Genomic DNA, 21,558 nt, shown 5'->3' on the forward strand with positions numbered 1-21,558 from the left:
TTCCATCAAAATGCTAACAAAATGCTAATTTGAAAAACTAAACTGTGTGCAAAAGTGCCAATGTGTGCCCTCAAAATGTTGACAAAATGCTCATTTAAAGCACTAATTTGTGCCCTCAAACTGCGAATAAAATGCTTTCAAACACTAATTTGTGTGTAAGAAATGCTAATTTGTGCCCTCAAATGCTAATAAAATCGCAATGGTTTGCGAATTTGCAACGCACACTCCGTTCAAAATCTACAACTTCTAATTCCAACATTTTGTCCACGGTACCTTGCTATGGATGCCTGAGAAGTTACAAGACGATCGCTACAAATCCCTTGGAAGAGTTTTTTGTTTTTCAAAATGCAAAATCACTGCCTTTTTCCAAGGTCAAAGCTCAACGACATTTCTGTGGGTCCGTAGGTCGTGTGGCCATCCCATAATGATTTCAAAACTTTTGGGGGATATCCCCAACACGTGTGTTTTGGTTTGGTAACTGTATTTTGAAATCATTTTTTTCGGCCTAACCGCGATTCTCGGCCCATTCATATTTTTACGGAATCACTCGCCGTGATGTCATCATCTTCTGTGGCGTTAAATTTGTGAAAAATTCATTTTCAATTTATCCTAGGTGGGCACATTTTGGTGACTTTTCGAGTATGTGGCGGGGGTCAAATTTTCGCTGAAAGGCGCCGAAATCTGTCGAACTGCGGAAAAAATATGGTCCTTGCAGTCAGTGACTGCTGCTGCGGGCCATAATAAAACTGATTCAAATGTGTATTTTTCATCTTTTCGTTTGTAATGACCTTCCACTCTACTGTTCTCATTTGCCACCCTTCCAAACTCCACCGTCCCCCCCGATCAAATGTTGTAGCTCCGCCACTGGCTGTTTCCCCGTACTACTTCTCGTTCCCCTTCAGAAACCCCCACCAACTGCACACTGTCAATGATGTTTTTCTCTGGCTCCCTCTGGCGGCCGTTCCTATTATTCCCTTACCCCATTTAAAAGCCACAAAGCCTGTTTTGACAAAGATGCCCAGATCCGCATTTGCTTCAGCAGACGGATGTGAGGGATGCTCCTCCGTCCATGAAAGGAACTGCCCCCCTCCCCCCACTGACGAGCCTCCTCATAAGTACTTCCAGTGAGGGAGACACAGACGCAGGTATTAACGGGAGGTGGGGCGGGAAGCGCGGAAACGGCCATCCACCGGGAGGACCTAAAGGGAGCAGACCCATGCGCAACGGTGTCGATGACTTTTTATTTTTTATTTTTTCGCCTACCCCCCCCCCCCCCCTCCCGCCCCTTTTAACGCAGGTGTAGCTTTTTAATCCACCCCCCGACTCCACCCCCACTCCTACAACCCACCCAAGTCTCGCACGCGCGCTGCATCCTTTCAAACCACCGGGAAGGCATGCTCGAGCTCTGGAGCGTCAGGAACAGGGGCGCGTTGAACGCATCGCGGTGCGTCTCCTTTGTGCGCGGCGTGGCCCCGCCGCTGTGAAGGATCCCCGCTCTGCAGCCCGCACGGATGACCTAAAAGCTTCCAGTCTTCGCTTCACAAACACAGGACTTCACGATCACCATGGCTGACCAGGTAAGGCGACGCGCATTCACGGCGGGTTGACGCGCACCACAGCTGCCACAAAAGCGCACAGAGGGAGGGAATCCTGTCGTTTCCCTGGACTGTACTACACTTTGTTTCACCTCAGTTGCACTCTGGCTGCTAATCACTGCTTTAATTAGAGTATGTTTTTACCCCCCCAGACTTTTTAAGATGTTAAGGTTCTGATCTGCTCGTTGAGTAATATTTGCTATTGACTTCAAGAGTTCAGATGTAAACAAGATAGGTGTAATCATTTTTTTTTCTCAAAATAACTTATTCTGAGCCTTTTGTGGGTCTTTAAACTACACACAACAGTACTGTTTTTATGTGTGTGTATGAGAATAAAACTACCATATTTTCATGTCATATTTGTTGTTTGGCCCAGTTTCTGGACAGAGATTATCCCCCGACACGCTGGCTCTTGTCTGTAGCTGTTGCTACAGACATGTTTAATTGATCAGCTGCTCTGAGTGAGCTAACTCAGCACGTCTGAATGTGTTGTGCGCATGCGCACTATGCATTTGGCCACGCCTCCGGTCTTTACTGAAACCCATTGGCTCTGTCCGAATTCCCTACCTAACCCCTAGCCCCAACTCCTTAAAAAACTATAGTGCGTTACTAGTAGTGTCCTGAGCTTTAAAAGCAATTCAGATACCATACTCGCTATTCTTTTTTCTTTTCTTCAATTAAGTGATGTCATTGATTTCACAAAGTTAAAATCTAATTGATATGAGCGTTCTGCTAAGATTAGTTATTAGTCTTCACTGTCTTCTGAAGTAAAAAAACGATGATTTATTAAAAAAAAATAAATTTAAATAAATTTTTTGGGCAAAAATTGTTCAGACGCAGCAGTGCATTGTGGTCTATATTCACCGATCTGGTGAGCATCGATGCACACTGGTTTTTCGCAGAGACTTGTGGGAAATTTCTAGGACACTGGATTCGGGATGTTCGGACAGTACTAAAAAATGGCGAACGCACTATATATTAACAATAATGCTCAACCTTGTTAATAACAAATAAAAAAACAGACTGATATGGCTACGTTAGCAACCTTAGCATATTAGCAATAATGCTCAACCTTGTTAATAACAAATAAAAAAAAACAGAGTGATATGGCTACATTAGCCACTTTAGCATTTTAGCAATAATGCTCAATCTTGTTTGCAACATAAAAAAAACAAACATCATCTGACACTGTTTCAAGTTAGCAGCGTTAGCGTAGGCACAATAAAACCTAAACTTGTTAACAACTTGTAAAAACACAGACGACATTTTCTTTTTAAAATCGCTTCAACATCAGCAAACACAACCAGAATGAATCCATATTATAAGACGCCCTGGATTATAAGGCACACTGGTGTTTCCTAAAAAAAAAAAAGTTAAGACTTTTGAGTGGACATTATAGTGTGGAAAATGCAATGCATTACTATAGGCTGCAACATAAAATTACATATATTGCAAACAATATGCTTTCATCATAAATTGCTTTACAATTCTGGATTCTACGATGGAAAAAAAACACTTCCTGTTGTTAAGCTAATCATGATAAACAGCAGCACCAACGGATAAACTTTGATTTTTTTTTTTTTTATTTGTAAAGCCAGCAGCGGGAGAAAGTTAGACGAGAAAAAACAGATCTAAAAAAAATAATCCAACCGTTTTAAATCTGAGGCTTTTGTAGCTTGAAAAAAATACATCAAAGCATTTTTAACACAAGCATTTAAATTCAAAGCCTTTTTTTCCTTTGAGATCAAAGAGAGGAAACTACCGAGTCACCTGGGAAATTTAGTGGACGAAAATGAAAAAAAATCACAATTAATTTTCTTTTCTGCGGTCTTTATAACATGTTAGAATCATGGACTTTGCTTTTTGTTCAAAACAACAACAGATTTCATCTCATCTCTTTCCTAGGTAAAAGATCAGCTATGCAAGAATTGAGTTTTTTGTTTTCTTTTAATTGAATATGCTTTCATTGTTTTTTTTGTTTTTTTTCCAATCTTACATTTTAGTCTTTACAAGCGTCTGGACTCTGCAGAGCATGCTGTTAATATGCCAAACGCTGAGCAGATGTTGAATCTTGACTTTTACCCCCAAATTCATTAGTTTCCTAATATCTGACATCATCCTTTTCGTCACCAAAACAGAAACAATGACCGAAATCTCCCAAAGGCCAAAATCTGCCACCAATAAGTCCATCTGATAAATAAATTCCCCTTTCATGCAGTCATCTCTATATCCTCCTTCAGACTTGTACCAAAGTCAGTTTTAAAAATTCAGAGCGTATTATATTTATCATCCTTTTTAGTTTTTTTTCCTCACCAAACATGTTATTTATCTTTTAGTTTTTAGTTGTGTTTTCATGTTTTATTGTTGTTTTTCTCAAATCATTTCTATTAATTTAAATAAAGTTATCTAAGATAACAGCTTTATTTATTTTTTGCTAACATAGTTTTAAAAATGAAAAGAATGTCTTTTTATTTGTTTCACGCAAATATGACGGAGATTTTGGGCCACAATGAAAATTGAAAATAAATGAAAAATTTCCAAGAATAAAGTTGCAAAATCAGAAGAAAAATAGTTGTAATTTCACAAGAATAGAATAGTTAAATTATAAGAAAAAAGTAGTAATTTAACAAAAAAAAAACATGAAATTATGAGGGAAAAAAGGCATAGTTTTACAAAAAAAAAGCTTTAAACTTTGTTCTCTTTCTAACATACTTTGAACAGTAAAAATCATTTTTCTTTTTACTTCTTTTTACACTGATACGACAGAGGATTAGGGCCAAAACTAAATACATTTACTAGAATAAAGTTGCAAAACTATGAGAAAAAAAGTTGTACATTTACGAGAATAAAATTATAAATTTATAAGTTATAAATTGAGAATTTACAAGATTTGAACCACAAATGTATCGGGCAAAGGTCTGTTTACAAAAAAAATAGAAACAACAACAGAAAAGAACCAATATAGTAATTAATCATGAGCGATTACTTCTTCCTTTGGCTACACAAACACGAAAATGCTAAGTCTGTTAGCGAGACAATATAGTTTTATATTGAAAATAATATCCTTATGACAGAGTATTTGGTGCCCCTAAAACTCTGTCATGCACAGATGTTAATGATAGAAATTCTTTAGTTTTCTATTTTCATGAATGTGAAAAAAGACATTTTGCTATTTTGTAACTGAAAATGTCAAGCCCTTCTCTCTGATTGTTCATACATTTTATTTGTCTCCCTTTTTTTTTTTTTCACTATACCATACAGCCTAACGTAGTATCATAATACTCCACCCCTATAGCATTTAACATGCTATAAAAAGACATCCCACTATTTATATAGGATAACACAATGCTTCACTGCACAGCAATGTCTCCTTGTTTTCGATGCCATACCAAACTGGTGCAATGGATGTGACTATGAGGGTTTCTGGTTGAGCTTGAAGTCATGCATGTAGGGTTGATTGGTGATTGTAATCTCACTGTAGGTGTAACCCCGAAGAGCTGTCTCAATGTGTTAGCTTTGTTCTAGACAGGCAACCTGTCCAGAGAAGATCCTGCTTCTCACCCTCCATTAGCGGATGTGGGTTACAGCCTCCCCCAGCAATGTGTCCTAATTCAGTACCTCCCTGTCCTGCATGCTTACTTTCTTTCCGCGTACCTGATTTAAAATCATTAAAACCTGCAACCTAAGACTAGTGGAGCTACACATTAATATTTCATTATATTTGGTTCATAATGTGCTTGCTCAGATACTCATGAACCATGCATAATACCATATTTTATCTTTAATACGTTTCCAAAAATACATAACAACAAACCTTTTTTTTAACCTTTATTTAACCAGGATAAAAAACTAATTGAAATTAAAAATCTCCTTTGCAAGAAACAACAGCACAGTAATAACACACATTTCTCATTTACACTCACACTCAATCAACATAAGAGGCAGTCTTAAATAAAGCATTTGCGGTTTGATAGCTTTGTCTCACATTCATTTAAAATTAATTTTAAAAAAGTCCAGAGAAACCAATTTTTTCAGTTTAAACTCTTTCTGGAGTTCATTCCAAAACTGTGCTGCAGCGAATCTAAAAGCCTTTTTCCCGATCTCTGTGCGCACTCTGGGCACATAGAGCAGGAGCAGGTCCTGAGATAAGGCGGTACCAACCCAAGATACATACAAGATGCGATTTAATGCACTACAAAGAGTAGTATATAGTAGGGGTGCACGGCAAGAGTCGGCGGTACGATACATATTCCGATATTGTACCGAAAGTGTTCATTTTTTTTTTTTGAAGTACGACATAGAAAATCTCTGCCTGAATTTCAGCGTAAAAAAATTGTAAAACTCAGTTTATTTGTTGATCGCAGTGTTAAGCACTGCAATTGTATGACATAGAAAAGTTGCTTTTACTCAAGCAGATTCATAGTGCTTTATATTGGTTATTAAAAGTATATATAGTATATATATAGAGAGAGAGATGGAGATAGATATTGATATGAGAGATGTGGATGATTCAGAAAAGGTCTGAAAGAATTTCAGATGAAATCAAATGGTCAAATGAACCCAAAATATAACTTTTTGGTAAGAACTGTACTCGTCGTGTTTGGAGGAGAAAGAATGCTGAGTTGCATCCAATGAACACCAAACCTACTGTAAAGCTTGGGGGTGGAATTATCATGATTTGGGGCTGTTTTTCAACAAAGGGACCAGTACGACAGATCTTAACCCCATAGAAAATCTTTGGAGGGAGTTGAAAGTCTGTGGTGCCCAGCAACAGCCCTTAAAACATCACTGCTCTAGAGGAGATCTGCATGGAGGAATGGACCAAAATACCAGCAACAGTTTTTGAAAACCTTGTGAAGACTTACAGAAACCATTTGACTGCAGTCATTGTCAACAAAGGGTATATAACAGGTATGGTTTTGACCTGAAGGATATATAACAGTATTGAGTTGAACTTTTTTTATTTTTCACCAAAATTTGTAAATAAATTTTCTAAAAATCAGACAATGTGATATTCTGGATTTTTTTTTCTCATTTGGTTTCTCATATTTGGGGTGTACCTATAATGAAAATTACAGGCCTCTCTCATCTTTTATAAACGGGAGAACTTGCACGATTATAAATAAATAAATAAATAAATATAAAATCTCTGCTACATCGCCATCAATAAAAGCAGATATGGATGCTGTTAAATGACTTGCAACTTGTCAACAGAAGAAAAAAACTGTTAGAAAAGCCCAAATCTGAAATTAGTGCTATTCGCATTTCTAAATTATTGTGACCCTAATTGAAAAAACAAATCAATACATCTGTTGATGCATTATTAGTTGGCTACCCAACACTGTTATCCGCAGAAATGGTAAAGAAAAAGTCTACGCTGTAAAAGAACTAATAATAATCCAGACATTTTATTCAATGCATTAGATTCCTATTTTTGTAGCAGTGGCCTTTTTTTCCCTAGACGTCTGCTTTCATCTCTCTTTTTAACCCTCTCTTTTTTTTTGCTCATTAGTAACCTGATCAAATATTCGTCGTGAGGATTCATTGCCGCTGAGCAGCAATAAAGTATCAAAAGAATTAAAGATATTCAAATTGGAAACCTTCTTTTATATGAGGTTCAGAACAAGTTTGATTTTAGATTAAAGTGTACATCTTTTCTGTTTGTGTCAGCCCTCCTTAATTAAGTGCCAGTGCTGTAGTTGGCGCTGACACAGACAGGCTTGAAGCCACTGATGGCCAGAGGTGCTGCTGGAGCCGGACTAATTGCTCTATTAATATTGATGAGGGTCATCTCTGGTTGACCTGCTGTAGTTGCGCACAGTTCTCTCAGATGAGCTATTGTCCTGGACCAAATCGTCATCACTCTCAACTATTGATTTTCACTATTTGACACCACAGAGTATGGCCACCTTTTTATTGTTTTAAATTCACACTGTACTCTGCGGTACTGCTCATCATCGTCAGTCCTTTAATAGAAAGCTACTCGGCTGTTTCCCCCCCCCCCACAAACGCCGCCTCCTCTTCTTCTCAGATCTTCACCTAATTTACTGTGAGTCCTTATCAACCTGCTGTCTCTTGCGATACTTCAGCACCTTCCTTCTTCTCTTTACCCTCCCCCGCCTCATCCTTCCTACCCCCGTCTGCTCTCTTGTCTCTACTTTGACCCTCATACGTTTTCATCAGCATCTGTCTCTCCTGCTGCCACCTCATTCATCTCACCTCCACTTTTATCACCTCTCTCCTTCTTACACAAAGTGATGGGAGAGCACCAACTCCCCCCAATTTTAAGTGATAACATGTACGAGGGTAGACACTGTTGATCTCATGTACAAGTAGATTTGGAATGCTCCCTTAATATTTTTTTCTGTTATCTGTCTTCCTGTAATTCTAGTACAGTATGTTTCTCACGACGGCGCCGCCGCTCCGGCGAGGGAGCACCCCTCTGCCCGTCAAACACCAGCTACGGAGGGAAGAAGCTGTGTCCGAGGACTGCGACTGGATCCCGGGCATAGAAGAACCTACCACGTTGCCTATCAGTGACACGACGGTGCCTCGGGTTGAGTCTTTCAGCCAGTCGGCGGCATCCCAGCCAGCTTATCAAAGCTCCGGAGGAGCACTGAAGATAGTACTACTGGGACAGAACGGCGTGGGCAAGTCTTCGCTTGCCTTATCCCTGGCCGGACAGTCGGACCGATCCCTCTCTATAGACTCTGAGACACAAGCTTGCGGTAATGACCTCAACATGGGGTTGGGAGATCTGCAAGCTCACACTTTATCCTTAGACCATCCACAGAAAATTGTCATGTTAAAAGAAAAAATTAACTCTAGGTTAGCAGAAACTCTTAAGCTACTTTTAGAACCGCAATGAATAATGTCTCCTCCATGATCAATTTTTCCAATGGTCGGCACTTCCATGGATTAAAAGGGACACCATTCATAATTCAATACCAAGTCCCTGACTGGTAAAAGTTCAGTATCAACAAGTTTTGTATGTAGAGCCTGAGAATGGTGTTAAAAGAATGCGTAGCTACGTGTGGATGCGAGAGAAGTGGTCACTTTAACTTATCGTACAAGCTATGCTGTAGACAGTTAATGTGTGTTTTCGTTTTTTTGTACCAAACCAATATAGGTCCCAAAATATCCAGCAAAAATAAAAAAAATCACTGTAAAAACTGCAACGACAAAAAATGAAAACCCCTCAAAAGAAATTAAGACAAAGGATGTAAGGATGGATATGTAGACATAAAAAAAAAAGATAAATGCAGCCTTCACAGGGCAAAAACTAGTGTCCTGCTTGTGCCTGTCTCAAGTACAGTTAATACACAGTGTAGTTTTAGGAAGAGCATTCAACATAAATCGTAGAAGAAATATCAAATAGATCAAAGCAGAAGACATAGATAGATTAACTGAAATGATGAGCTTCATCCAGTGGGGGTCCCTTGACCAAGACCTTTCACGCTACTGCCTAACTATTTAGCCACAAGGGGGCCCAAGCCTGGGTCTCCCAGGGTTGTGTCAGGACTGGTGTAAATTCCTCTGCCAAACCCCTGAAGAGAATGCCGAAAGGTGAACATGAGAGCGCGTTTTCTTCGATTTTTAGAGGCTTGAAGGGTTATGTCACCCTGTGCTCTTAGCACACCAAGACTTGCTCCCCCCTGATTGTCTACCTGCACCCTATAGAGGGGCTGCCTAAATCTGGGTCTGTGCCAAAGTGAACTCACCAGTCTCTACTTTGGAGAAACATAAAAATACCAGGAAGCAAAGAAAAAAAAGATTTTTCATAGTTTGTTTCTTGTTGGACAATAGTACTAAAATGTACTAAGATTGGAGTGGAGTCAAGAGCTGTTAGTGGTAGTGTACCACAGATTTCACACTAGCGTGAGATGTAAGTAATATTTATGTATAAACTACGTAATCCTCAACCGACTAAATATTTTGAGTGCGTCAAAACCAAATTCACGTAAAAATCCGTCGGCCGAAACCCTCGACGGACATCTGTGCACATCGACAAATGACGAACGCTAGAAGCACTTATGTTAAGCAATTATGTATATCACAAGTTATCACAAAAGACCAAAATTGCATACTATTTCTATTTGATCTGCAGGCTCAAGGTAAATGAACTCCCTTTTTTGGGGTGATCCAATACAATCTCTGCAGGAAAAGAGCCTTTATTTCCCTATGGAGGGAAAGCTAAGTAAATGCTGCTATAAGCAGTCTTTTTCCAACTCCCCTGTGCCTTCTGTCATTCAGTAGACCTCTGTGTTACACAGCTCACTGTGACAGCAATGACACCCAAGGCTGCACCGTACACTTGGGGACCAGGTGGGTTGGCGCCCCATGGGAATGGGGTATTTTTACAGAAACAAATCGTTTTAAGTAAATTGAGTGGTAAAAACTGCACAACGGGCTAAGATTTTGGAATCGACGTATCCCACGATTCTTTGCAAGTTGAAAAGTTTGCACATTTTCAACCGATCAAGCCCCCCCAGCAGCCATTCTCTTCTCCAATAGACAGTGAGGAGGAAGTCTTGTTTTTCCAGACAATTTTCTCAGTTCCAAACTTGTTTGCCAGATTAAATGGAAGACAGAAAAGGGAAGTAAATCACTGAAATTGGTGTGTATACAGCTAGAGCGCGGCTGCCGGCTGAAATAATCAGAAATCCACAGGGTGCGCGGCAAAGTGGGATTAAAAAAATACCCGCCAGCAGGGCTATATCCTTGATCCTGCAGACGGATCAGTCTCCGTTACTAAGAGGTTGCCGCTGCGCATAGACGTCTCACACCAGACAACGCTCCTCATGAACCTCTGAACTTCCTTACAGACTTTGATGCCTGCAACATGAAAAGAAAGAGAAAGTTATTCTAGTAAACTAATCTGCAGTTCTACTCTCATTTTAATTAGTGATTTTTTTTTTTTTTTCCGTAAGGGGAAAAATCATTCCAGTAGAAAGTGTTACATATTGACATTTATTGGATGCATTTAGTTGAGAAACTGCACCGGTTAGGTAATAGCCTAGTTACAACTGCCCTTACAGCTAGATATGTGCTGTCTGCGGGCAAAAAAATAAAGGTAAACCTGTTTGGGACACACATGTAGACCACATTAAATAGCATGGCACGACTCATCATTTATTTATTTATTTATGAAGCACCTTCCACCACCAGTTAAGGATGCCCAAAGTGCTGCACACATGGAGATTAAAACATTGTACAATCATAAAAGAATAAAAAGCATAAAACCAAATTAAAAGAGATTAAAACCAGGCTGATGCTAAAGTGCTGAAATGGAGGAACAATTCTTTTATAAAACTCTTCAAAAGTTTGACCTCTCTAATTGCCGGTGGCGACTGATTCTATGGTTTAGGAGCCAAAAGCGCAAATGCACGGTCCTGCCACCATTTGGTTTTGCGCTGTAAGCCTGTAGGCCGAAACATTTCATGCCCTTTTCTTTATAGGCATGTTCCAAGTGACAGGTCATAGCAAGGACTTATACAGTATGTCAGGGTGTGGTAGGGGAAACACAGGCATGTCGTACAAACCTTTCCTTTTTTTTTGGCCCTACCCAAATCTTGCAGATGGCTGTATCTAGTCGTAAGGGCAGTTTTGACTACTGCTTTACTAACCCCCTAGTATTTGGTGTAAGACACTATCAACCATACAACATGGGTGCGTGCAGCATAGTCTTATGAATACTTCACGGTATGTTTACCACACGCAGGACCATCACATGTTCCATTTTCGACGACTCAAGGGAACTGCAAGACAAACTTACACACTGAAGCTACGGACACAACGAGAACAGGCTTCAAGAATCCTGGTGTTCCCACCGGACTGTCACTACCCGATACTAGCACATGTCTGCCACCCACAGTTGGAACAGGCTGGGTGGGAAATGTCAAAGCGGTGCAAATCTTGCTCCAGGCTTTTCATTTCACAGCTCTACTCTGATATATGAAAAACCAGGTGTCATGGAATTCCAGCCGGACACAAACTGCAATTATTAATTCATGATTGAAGTTCAGACGGCCGGTACTTCGGTGAATTAAAGGGTATGCCATCCAGATGTCACTACCCGGTTTAACTTTCAACGCCCGCTCAATGGCCACGCCTGAAAGCTATCTTTAAAATGTCTGTAGCCATGTCTGAACGCAAAAGCTCGAAGTGCGCATTTACATAGACTTTTTATTAGAAGTGGTGTCTTGAACGCGCCTGACTAAGGGCAGTGTGAACACGGCTTGAGATCGGCCTTGACCTGGCCGCTCCTCTCTAGGACCCCTCACAGGACCAGGCAACCCTAAAAACTAGGTGCACCAGCACAGTTGTATGTAACCATACGTTTAGATGTCTTTGTTTGATAAAACAATTTGGGTTGTAACCTAATATACTCAAAACCATCCAAAAAGTTATCCGGGATTTAAAATATTGTGACCTCTCAGAACAGTCCCGTAAATGTTTTAGGGTTTTAACAATTGATGACTTGAAGTACACATAGTTTTGCTCTTTTGGAAGGGATAAACGTTTTTCAGGGAATTAAAAGTTGAAATTTTGAGTGCTCTACCTTGGTATTCTTACAGTGCTCCCATACTGCAGGGGTACAAATAATTCGGGGTAGTACTGCATAAATAGATTTCGAAAAATGCATAATTCTTGCCATTTCTAGAGTATAGACCAAAAGCCACCACTTAGTAGAGCCTCTATTAGGGTTTTTCTAAGTTTTCCACATTTAAGAGTTTAAAATGTAAAATTTACGCTTAAAATGTGCTATTATATAGGAATATCATAGGAAATTAATCCAAATCTAATCGCAAACTATTCATTCTGCTCAAAGGGTTTAGAGACGTAGTTGTGTATAAGAAAAATATAGTAAAAGAAAACCTTGGGTTTTATTTTTCATACTTCCAATGGCCCAAATCCACAGATACACCGAACAGTTAAGTAGGACAAGGACATGTAAACGGTTTAACACCCTGAGGCAATTCCTGAAATTGCACACATTTAACCTTAACACACATTTTTCCCTTTTTTTTCTATTTCAGTGTTTGATATCACAATTATTTTAGGCTTTTTTGCTAAAGATTTCACATAAAGTGTTTATTTGTGCTGCTTGAAACATGCATGCTGATGTGTGACCTGTGGGTGTTTTGTTACAGGTGAGGGCTACGAGAGCACAGTGACCGTGGATGATGAAGACAGTAAAGTTATCATTTATGACAATTGGAAACAGGTGAGTTCTTGTCCCATTTTTTTTTTCTTTACAGTTTACACAGATTTCTGGGCTTCATTGGTTCTGTGACTCTCAACTAAAATTCAATTCAATTATAGTTTATTATTATTTTACAGCTAAAATCCATGTAGCCTTAAAAGCTCATTTGAAAGTTCCATCTTGAGTATTTCCTTTATTACTTTAATTTTTTCTAAATCGTGGTAGAGACATGCTGTCAGGTAGAATTCAAACCCTCAACCCTGCTTGTTTTAGATTTTGAAACGAAGGGCTAAAAAATGTGAAAAACCAAGTGAGCTTCAGGAACTGCCCTTCATGTTTGGGCATAAAGCTGATGAGCCTTTTGGTTATTACTGGTTGATGCATTTGGATGAGATATGAGAAAAACAAACTTTCTTTTACATGTTGCACTACCGTATATTGTTCCAAACTTAAAAAAAAAACTCTAAGAAAAGTTAGTCTCAGGCTTCAACTGCGTTGCAAAATAGCCACAAGATGATGATGCTAAAGTTAGCCGTAACTCTTTTAACACCTCACTAAATAACACACGCTTTTTGTTTGTTGATATCAATGAATAACCCGGGCCCTGGTCCTCTCAGAATCACGCTGTTCGGAGCTAGATCCTCACTGATCTGGGCCGGATCCCCCCTGCTCGGGCCTCGATGTGGCCTCTTGTTGAGAAAATCCTGCTGGGGTTTTCACGGCCCTTGAACCCTCCAGCATCAACAATTGGCTCCAAATCTCAAACGGTCACTTTGGCATTGGTCGATGTTTCAGATCTGTGATCCGAACAAAATGTGCAGAAAGGTGTCCGTTAGCATTAGCTACTTACAGTAGCTTAGCTCAGCTTTCAAGTTCTCCTCAGAAAGCTGGAAGTACATTAGACCAACTGTAACTCTTCAAGCGTTCAACGTGAGTCAGCTGATTCTGACACGGAACTTCATATTATATCAGCTTTGCAGCCCTTTTCTCTGACAGAATAAGCTAATTTAGGTAGTTTTTGTTAGCACAATATTACTGTAAAGTGTCGCTATATCTAAGTGTGACGGGGAGGCGGGACCCCGTCAGACTAAGATATACAGTATATAGATAGATAGATAGATAGATAGATAGATAGATATCAATATCTATCCGTCTGTCAGTCTGTCTGTCTGTCCATACCAGTGTTTTTCAACGTTTTTTTGTATCTATCTATACCAGTGTTTTTCATGGAGACATTTAAAAACAAATAGGAGAATTTTAAAATCAATGCGTAAGCGAACTGGAAGCAAATGAAGGATGCTAAAATGGGAGTAATATGTTCTTATTTCCGTGCACCAGTTAGAAGAACAATAAAGGTCAATGGTATAAGTGTCAATAAAAAAAATTAAGGGATTAAAGAGATTTAAAAAAATCAATAGATTAAAAAAAAAAGTGCCGACAGGTCCAAGGCAAAAACAATAAAAAAAACACTCTAGAGGTTTGTGTGGATAAAAAATGCTTGTGATTTTAATTTTTTCAGCAGGTAACTAGCAGAGACTTCAAAACAAGCTCTAAATCTCAGACCCTTCTGACCATGAACCAAAATACACATGATCTTTTATAAGACATGGCCCCTCCCTGGGGCATGTGGTTCAACTTCAGCTTAATGATTAAATTTTGGTCAGGCCCTACTAAAGCCTACCAAACCCAGATATCGGGTCCTGAAACTGAAAATGCAAGCAGAAAATCAGCAAAACATAACAACAAACCGCCCAACATAGTAAAGTACTTGACAACAGAGTGTATGACAGGAAACTCGCTAAGATGTTTTAATAGTTGAATGTGTGCACGCCACCCCACCAGCATTAGCATGGTTCCTGAGCATACTATGTGTGTGTGTTTGTATTTGTGTGTGTGTGTTTGAGTTCCTGTGTGTTTCAGACAGGTGAGATTGCCACATGTGATGTATCATGAAGTTTTTGAAAGGACATTGTATAAGTTACACACTTACGACGGACGGGTGATGCTGTTGCACAGCGTCCTTACGTCTCTCTCTAGTTATTAATGAGGTGTGTGTAGGGGTCCATTACTGGCTGTGTGTAAATGCTGTTCACACAGGGTGTGTAGGTAATACACAATAGCCTGTAGGATGCCCGTAAGATAACCACATAAGCTACACTGTTTAATTTCTTACTATATAATGCATTATTTAATGAGTACTTAAGGAATTCGGACGTAGTCTATGTGTGCGCGAATGTATATGAGGTTTTGAGGATGGGACGGAGGGAAATTTTCACTAAAAGACGTAGTAAGAAAGAATTGCAAAAAATACTATGGTCCTTGGACAGTCCAGGACTCCAGTCCAGGCCACAACAAGATGTCATTAATGTACAATTAATGGGTTCAGATCAGATTTGAAGGGAAGTTTAGCCATTCGCTGTGTCATTTATAACCCCAAACTAGAAGAAAACCACCAAGTATTGCAACGCTGTTTAGTGGTTTAAAGTTAATTATCAGAGTGCACTTTTGGAGAAACACTGTTTATTGCTGCGGGGTGCGATTTAGATCCGTGGGGATATCCTAGCTCCTCCGATCTCAATATTCTCTTGACCGTTCGTCAAACAGAAAAGGCCGTTTGTTCTATCTCTCCGGTGGACAAATTACCTGTGTTCACTGGAGTGTGTGTGTGTGTGTGTGTGTGTGTGTGTGTGTGTGTGTGTGTGTGCTTTTGGTTTTTTGTGCGTGTTCCAGGCTGTACCTGAGCGACGTGTTCACTGCACCCTTGTCTCCAAAGCTTTATCACTCTTTGTTTCAATTCTGTTACCCTGTTGTCCCTTTTCATAGGTGTCTTTTGAGCAAATGCAAACCTTTTTTGGTTGTTTTTTTTTGTTTAAGAAGGTGGAGAATTGTGCCACAGCATGCAAAGGAGAGCAGCAAGAGCTTGTCAAAATGCACCTTACGACACAGAAGACAGTATACAGAATCAAACAGCATGCTGGTATTAATGGATATTAATGGCATTATGAAATGGCAGAACCCTCTTAATTGCTTTGCGTGGTGGCTCATCCTTTCCCAGATGTCCACCGGAGCAGCAGGAGTCCTCCTCTTAGGGTTTAATTATTCACATGAAGCGACGTCTGACACTGAAGGAATCCTGCTCGTTTTACACCGTCAGCTTGGCTACCGTTTCATCCTGGAGTTGTCACCATTTTTAAACCTTTCTTATATTTTCTTTTTTTGGTCTTTTTGATGGGCCTTGACCGTGAAACGTCTCACCTAACATGAACTAGAAGGAGCTGCTTTTCCAGAAGAAAATGCAGGGTTGCTAAATGCTAAATTGTTGAATGAAAAGGAAACGTAAAGGGTAATAATGGGCACAAATAAATAAAGAAAGAAATGAGTAAAGTTGAAGATAAATAAATTGAAAAGAGCACAATCAAAAAAAAGATATTTTTGTTAAAAATTTGAGCGCCTGGTCAACGCAACAGCGGGCTTCTGCACCACAGAAAGAAGCAAAGGTTTTTAAGGATTCCCCATGTATTTCAATGGGGGCAGAAATCCTGGAATATCTTGAAACGTACAAGGATTTGAAGGACCAAATGTCATAGCTGGAAAAAGCTGAAAGAGCTGAAGATTGTAATAGTGGAATGGTTAAAATAATTGAAAAGTGTTTGAGTTAAATGCCAAAAAAGGTGGAAGAAACTATGATAAACAAGTTGCTCAATATATGTCAATATATGTGAAGCTACGTTCACATCGGCTTCGGCACACGTGTTTAGGTGGCCACTTCCAATGAAAAGTCTATTTGAATGCACCTTTCGGTGCATTCAAATTGTCGGTCAAACTTGTGTTCATGCGTAACAACACAAGTTCTACGACGATTTTTGGGCTCTACGTACAAAATGAATGGCCATTAAATGTATGTTGAAAGTTAACCAGGTTGAACTGGTACGTAGTGACGTATGGATGGTGTCCCTTTTATTTCATGGAAGTCCCAACCACTTGAAAATTGATGGAGGAGAAAAACATGTACATGACACAGTCTTTCATATATCGGAATAAAGCTGTGAAAGAAAAAGCCTGGAGTAAGATTCATGAGATTTGAGATTTGGCACCAAGGTATCGGGTAGCAACAGTCCGGTGTAAACGCTATGGATTGAACGCAAATTCAAGAACACGTGTCACACGCTTGGTGTGGACGTAGCAGAAGTCAGGCATTATGTTACTCATGTTGGTCGGGCTACGGATAACAAAACTCGGATTGTGCCACAGAGTCAGGGTTCCTATCATTTTTTGTATTAGTAAAAAAAATAAAAGAAGACCAAATAGCAGAATAGATTTCTCAACATCTTCTGTCTTTCATAATGAGATTAAGAAAAAGTGTTGTCGGTCAACAACCGTCGAGCAGCGACTTTGACACATTATAACAAGGACTGTCATGTGATGCGTGTATAAGATCGTACTGAACTCGGGTTCTTGAACGCGCGTTTAGCATATGGTGTTCACACTGAACTGCCGCTACCCGGTACTAGTGCATGTCCTCACAGTTGGAAAAGGTTCAGTGCGAAATGTAGACGCGGTGTAAATCTTGCTCCAGGCCTTTCCTTTTACATCTCTACATGCATGAATACTTGGTGTTGTAGAATTCCGGCCGTGTACAAACCACAATTATTCATTTCTTCCTCATGATACATTTTCAAGCGATTTGCACTTTTGTGTTTTGAAAAGAGCGCAACCCAAACGTCACTATCAAAGCCGAGTCCCTGATTGGTCAAAGTTCAACTGGTTTAAGTTTCAACACACGTTCAATATACGTATAAGCTATAAAAGTTCATAAGACCTTGCGTAGCGATGCGCGAATACAAGAGTTTTGAACGTGGAAGCCCGAAATGCACATAGATGGACTTTGAATTGGAAGAGGTCGTTATTGAGACCGGTGTGAATGTAGCTTTAAAATGAAAGCTAAAGGGGTTTTTATTGTTTGACCAATTAGGGACTCGGATTTGATAGTGACATACGGGTAGCGTCCTTTTCAAAAGACTGAACTGTTTGGAAAAAATGAATAATTGAGGAGGAAGAGAAGACTGGACTCTCCCTGATTCTAAAATATAGTCACCATTTTTCTCAATTGTTCTTAATCTAGAAAATTGTCCCTATAAAAACGGGCGCACATCAATTCAAGAGTCGGGACAGATGTTATGCAGCTGCCTTCCCTCTTGCCCTGGTCTCTAACTGACACTGTTACTCTGCCAGCACTTGCTGTCCCAGGAGGCCGAGCTCCTGGCCTTGTAGCAGGCTGCGAGCGGTCTCCGTGGGCCAGCTCAACCTAGACCCAAGTTACCATGGCAACGTGCACAGACACACACACACAGACCTGCTCACACATGGCTGCATTAATCACTCGCTCACGCATAAGATCATACTGGATCTGTCAGCATCCCGCAGTGCTGGCTGTGGCTGTGGGGGCTTCATGCGCTCTCTCTGACCGGCTCCATCAGCACATTTTCCCCGCCGTACAAACTGTAAGACAATGCTGGAAAGCTGTCACATTGACACTCAGTCATTGGCCTTTTCGACTTCTTCTGAGCGGATCGACGCGAGGAGGCGGAGCCGGCGGCGGGAATGTCTTTTTCCAACACCAGCAAACCGCAGTTGGAGGTTCCTGTACTGGCAGGATGGTTTGAATTTTCGAGGCCTGCTGGTTGATGCCGCGTCACGGCTTCACGTTTGACATGTACGCACACGAGGCAGAGTCTGCTCGGCCAGACGTTGGGGTGTTGAGTGTTGCTTGTCACGAGGGCAGGATGTTTTAAATAAGTCATCAATGTGCCCGGAATAGAAGCACTGACATGCTTGGCCTTGACCTAGACAGATCATCATGCCCCCTACCTTACAATGACTTTAGTAATTTCATGGACTCTCTGTCCTACACAGTCAGATGGATTCTATGTCTTAAGGGGTTGCAAGTGGGGCTAGCAACCCCATTTTTCTCGATTTTGTTTGACACGATTTATTTTAGGCTTGAATCAGTCGAGGACTTAGCATTACTTTTTGATAGCTTCAAATTAAAATATTTATTACTCACAACAGAACAGTGCAGCCTCAGGCCCGAGGAAGAGGAAGACGATGATGTGACGGCAATAAAGTATGGAAGTGCGCTGACTAAAATCAAAAGCTTGACAACAAAAAAGAAGCTATTTTAGGGCCTTTGGTAAAAAAGGCAAACTTATTATTATTATTATTTTTTTATTTCCCACAGTAAAGCGCTTTATGATTTAGTGTTTATAATACAATAACCGGTAAAAACCCATTGAGACGGCTATTGTTGTGATATTAGGCTATATAAATAAAATTGAATTGAATTGATGTCTAGAATTCAGTGAGTGTAATTTTTAAATGTATGTTATCAGAAAATAAAAAATAATTCGCAGCTTTTTTCCATATTTTGCCGGGGGAGCGACTTATATTGAACTTAAATTAATAAGTTAATACGTTTACAAGAACAACGTTGTAAAACTATAGGAAAAAAATCTTAATTTTACAAGATTGTGAAATATTGACTCTTTTTCTCAGAATTCTAAAAGTTTACTTTTATCCTTTTTTGGTTTTTTCTCCTAATTTGACGAGTTTATTCTTGTGAAACTACAACTTTTTTTTTCATAAATTGACTATTCTTGTAAAATTAGGATTTATTTTCTCATAAAGTTATGACTTTATTACTGTAGTATAGGAACTTTAAGAAATAAGTTTTCTTTTAAGTTAATTTTATGAGTTAATTCTTATAAAATTGCGACTTTTCTCATAAATGTATGGCTTTATTACTGTAAAAAAAAAATTAAAAATAAATTTATGAATTTATTCTTATAAAATCACAGCTTTATCATGCATTTTGGGCTGCTGCGACTTGTAGTGCGTAGTTAAAAAAAAAAAAAGTAGATCTTAAAGAACAAAGAAAAAGATGTGGCATTTAAAAAAAAAAACACTATGCAAGATTGTGAAGAAACTGGATTTTCTAGAAAGGACTGTATTTGTATTAGTTCGTAACCCCGTCAGTTTCTTACACACAGAAATAATGAATAACGACTCAGACAGTTACTTATCTTTTGTAGATTTACTCCGCACAAAGACCACAGATTTGTACGCAGGGTTACAGACAGATCAACAAGATGCATTCAAAGTCTGAACCACGGGGTTCAGCAAAAGGCCTGGCATATATACCTTGTATTTGCATATTCAGAACCTCATTCGATGGATCATGGTGTGAAAAACACACCCACAGACTGTTGCAGGCTAGATGCTCGAAGGTCAGAGCACCTAAAGTGTCAGATCTCTTGCAGACATTTGCCAGAACGCATACACCAGAACACACAAAGATGAAAAGGGAGGATGTTAAAGGAATGTTTGCGAGACAATAGTCTTGGTTGTGCTCTGTCTGAAGTGTAATATAATTTTGAGATGATAATACATAGTAAATCGAGGTTAAGCCATTAATGTGATAAAAGGTAAAAGTTAGTTTAATAAAATGCAAAAGGGAGTTTCTAACTATTCTGTTTCTAATCATTCCTAACAAAGATTTAATATAATGTATCGTAAAACGTATTAGTCATCTTGGAAACATATCAGTCATGACCTCTGAGTAAAAATTCCTGAACTCTTTATCAGTCTGGAAAGTTTTAAATGTAATTTGCTCCCAGTTTGGAGCACCAGGACCAAAGGTCTTCTCTTTTTCTTACATCTGACCCGTAGCTGTGAAGTAAGGTTTTGTGCTCTTGTGCTAACGAATGAAAATCAAATTAGCATCTATGTAAAACATACATTAGGGTAACAGTATTTCACGTGCACTCACAAGATACAGTTTAGTCTGGGTTACCAGATTGGAGACACTTGCTTCCTATTTTTTTCCACTGTCTCCTGCTGTTTAGATGCTTTATTAGCCAAACGCCAACTCTCCTATTCCAAACATTTTCTTTTACCTACAATGGAGAAGTAAGGAAGAAAACTATCTTCATTGCGAAAAAACGTGTCTAAATTCTCTTTTTTCCGTAAACAAAAATCTGCTGTTTTCACGGTAGTCTGTTTACAATATTGAAGGGCAACAATGTGACTTTTTTTTTATTCCTACTTCAATTTATCGATCCCTTTTGGAAAAGTCAGGAAAATTTGAAGTACAACAAAAAAAGTAATTGCGAGGAAATCAGGGGCTTAGGACTCTCCTTAGCTTCAGGTCGGTGGAGTAATGTAACGGTTTGGGGTCACCTCTCCCTGCCAATCAGAACACATTACTGATTACGCACAAATTTGACCTTCTAAAAACCCCAGAACTGCAAATTTTTTATTTGTTTAATAAATTGCACTGTCCAGTGGTCATTTGTAGAATTGCAACATGTAGTATGTTTAGGCCGGTTGTAAAGAGCCTATATCATGCAAAATCAACTTTTTGAGCCTTTAAGTGTATTATAATATTAATTCCTCACAAAAAATTGCCCTAAATTGGTATTTTGATCCATTCCCTCATTTGAGTATTCCCCTAAAAACCTGCTATCTGAGCACCAGACACTCCTAAGCCACGCAAACAGGCAGATTCTCACAAAGTGAGACCAGCCCCTTCCAGGAAGAGTCTGCGCTACCAGCACCGCCCCCAGGCTAACAAACACACACACACTTTCTCTACAGACCTAGCAGTGATCGGCTAAAGGCTTTCCTGTTATATGCAACTCTGTCTTTGCAAAGGTTCAGATGTTGATTGTTTTCGTGGGCAAAACGCAGACACGCTGACAT

The 21,558-nt window shown here is 39.5% G+C and overlaps 1 protein-coding gene across 1 annotated transcript in view; it reads left to right on the top strand.

The window, feature by feature from the left end:
- The first annotated feature begins 1,031 nt into the window (after positions 1–1,031).
- LOC101164679 (GTP-binding protein REM 2) overlaps positions 1,032–21,558 on the top strand; it is a 46,185-nt gene continuing 25,658 nt past the window's right edge. The window contains exons 1-3 of the mRNA XM_023965306.1: positions 1,032–1,577; positions 7,987–8,323; positions 12,749–12,822. Coding sequence (XP_023821074.1) covers positions 1,566–1,577; positions 7,987–8,323; positions 12,749–12,822 — 423 coding nt within the window. The 5' untranslated portion in view covers positions 1,032–1,565. The remainder of the gene's footprint in view (positions 1,578–7,986; positions 8,324–12,748; positions 12,823–21,558) is intronic.

The sequence above is a fragment of the Oryzias latipes genome, chromosome 17 (assembly GCF_002234675.1).
Source record: "Oryzias latipes chromosome 17, ASM223467v1".
Lineage (NCBI taxonomy): Eukaryota > Metazoa > Chordata > Actinopteri > Beloniformes > Adrianichthyidae > Oryzias > Oryzias latipes.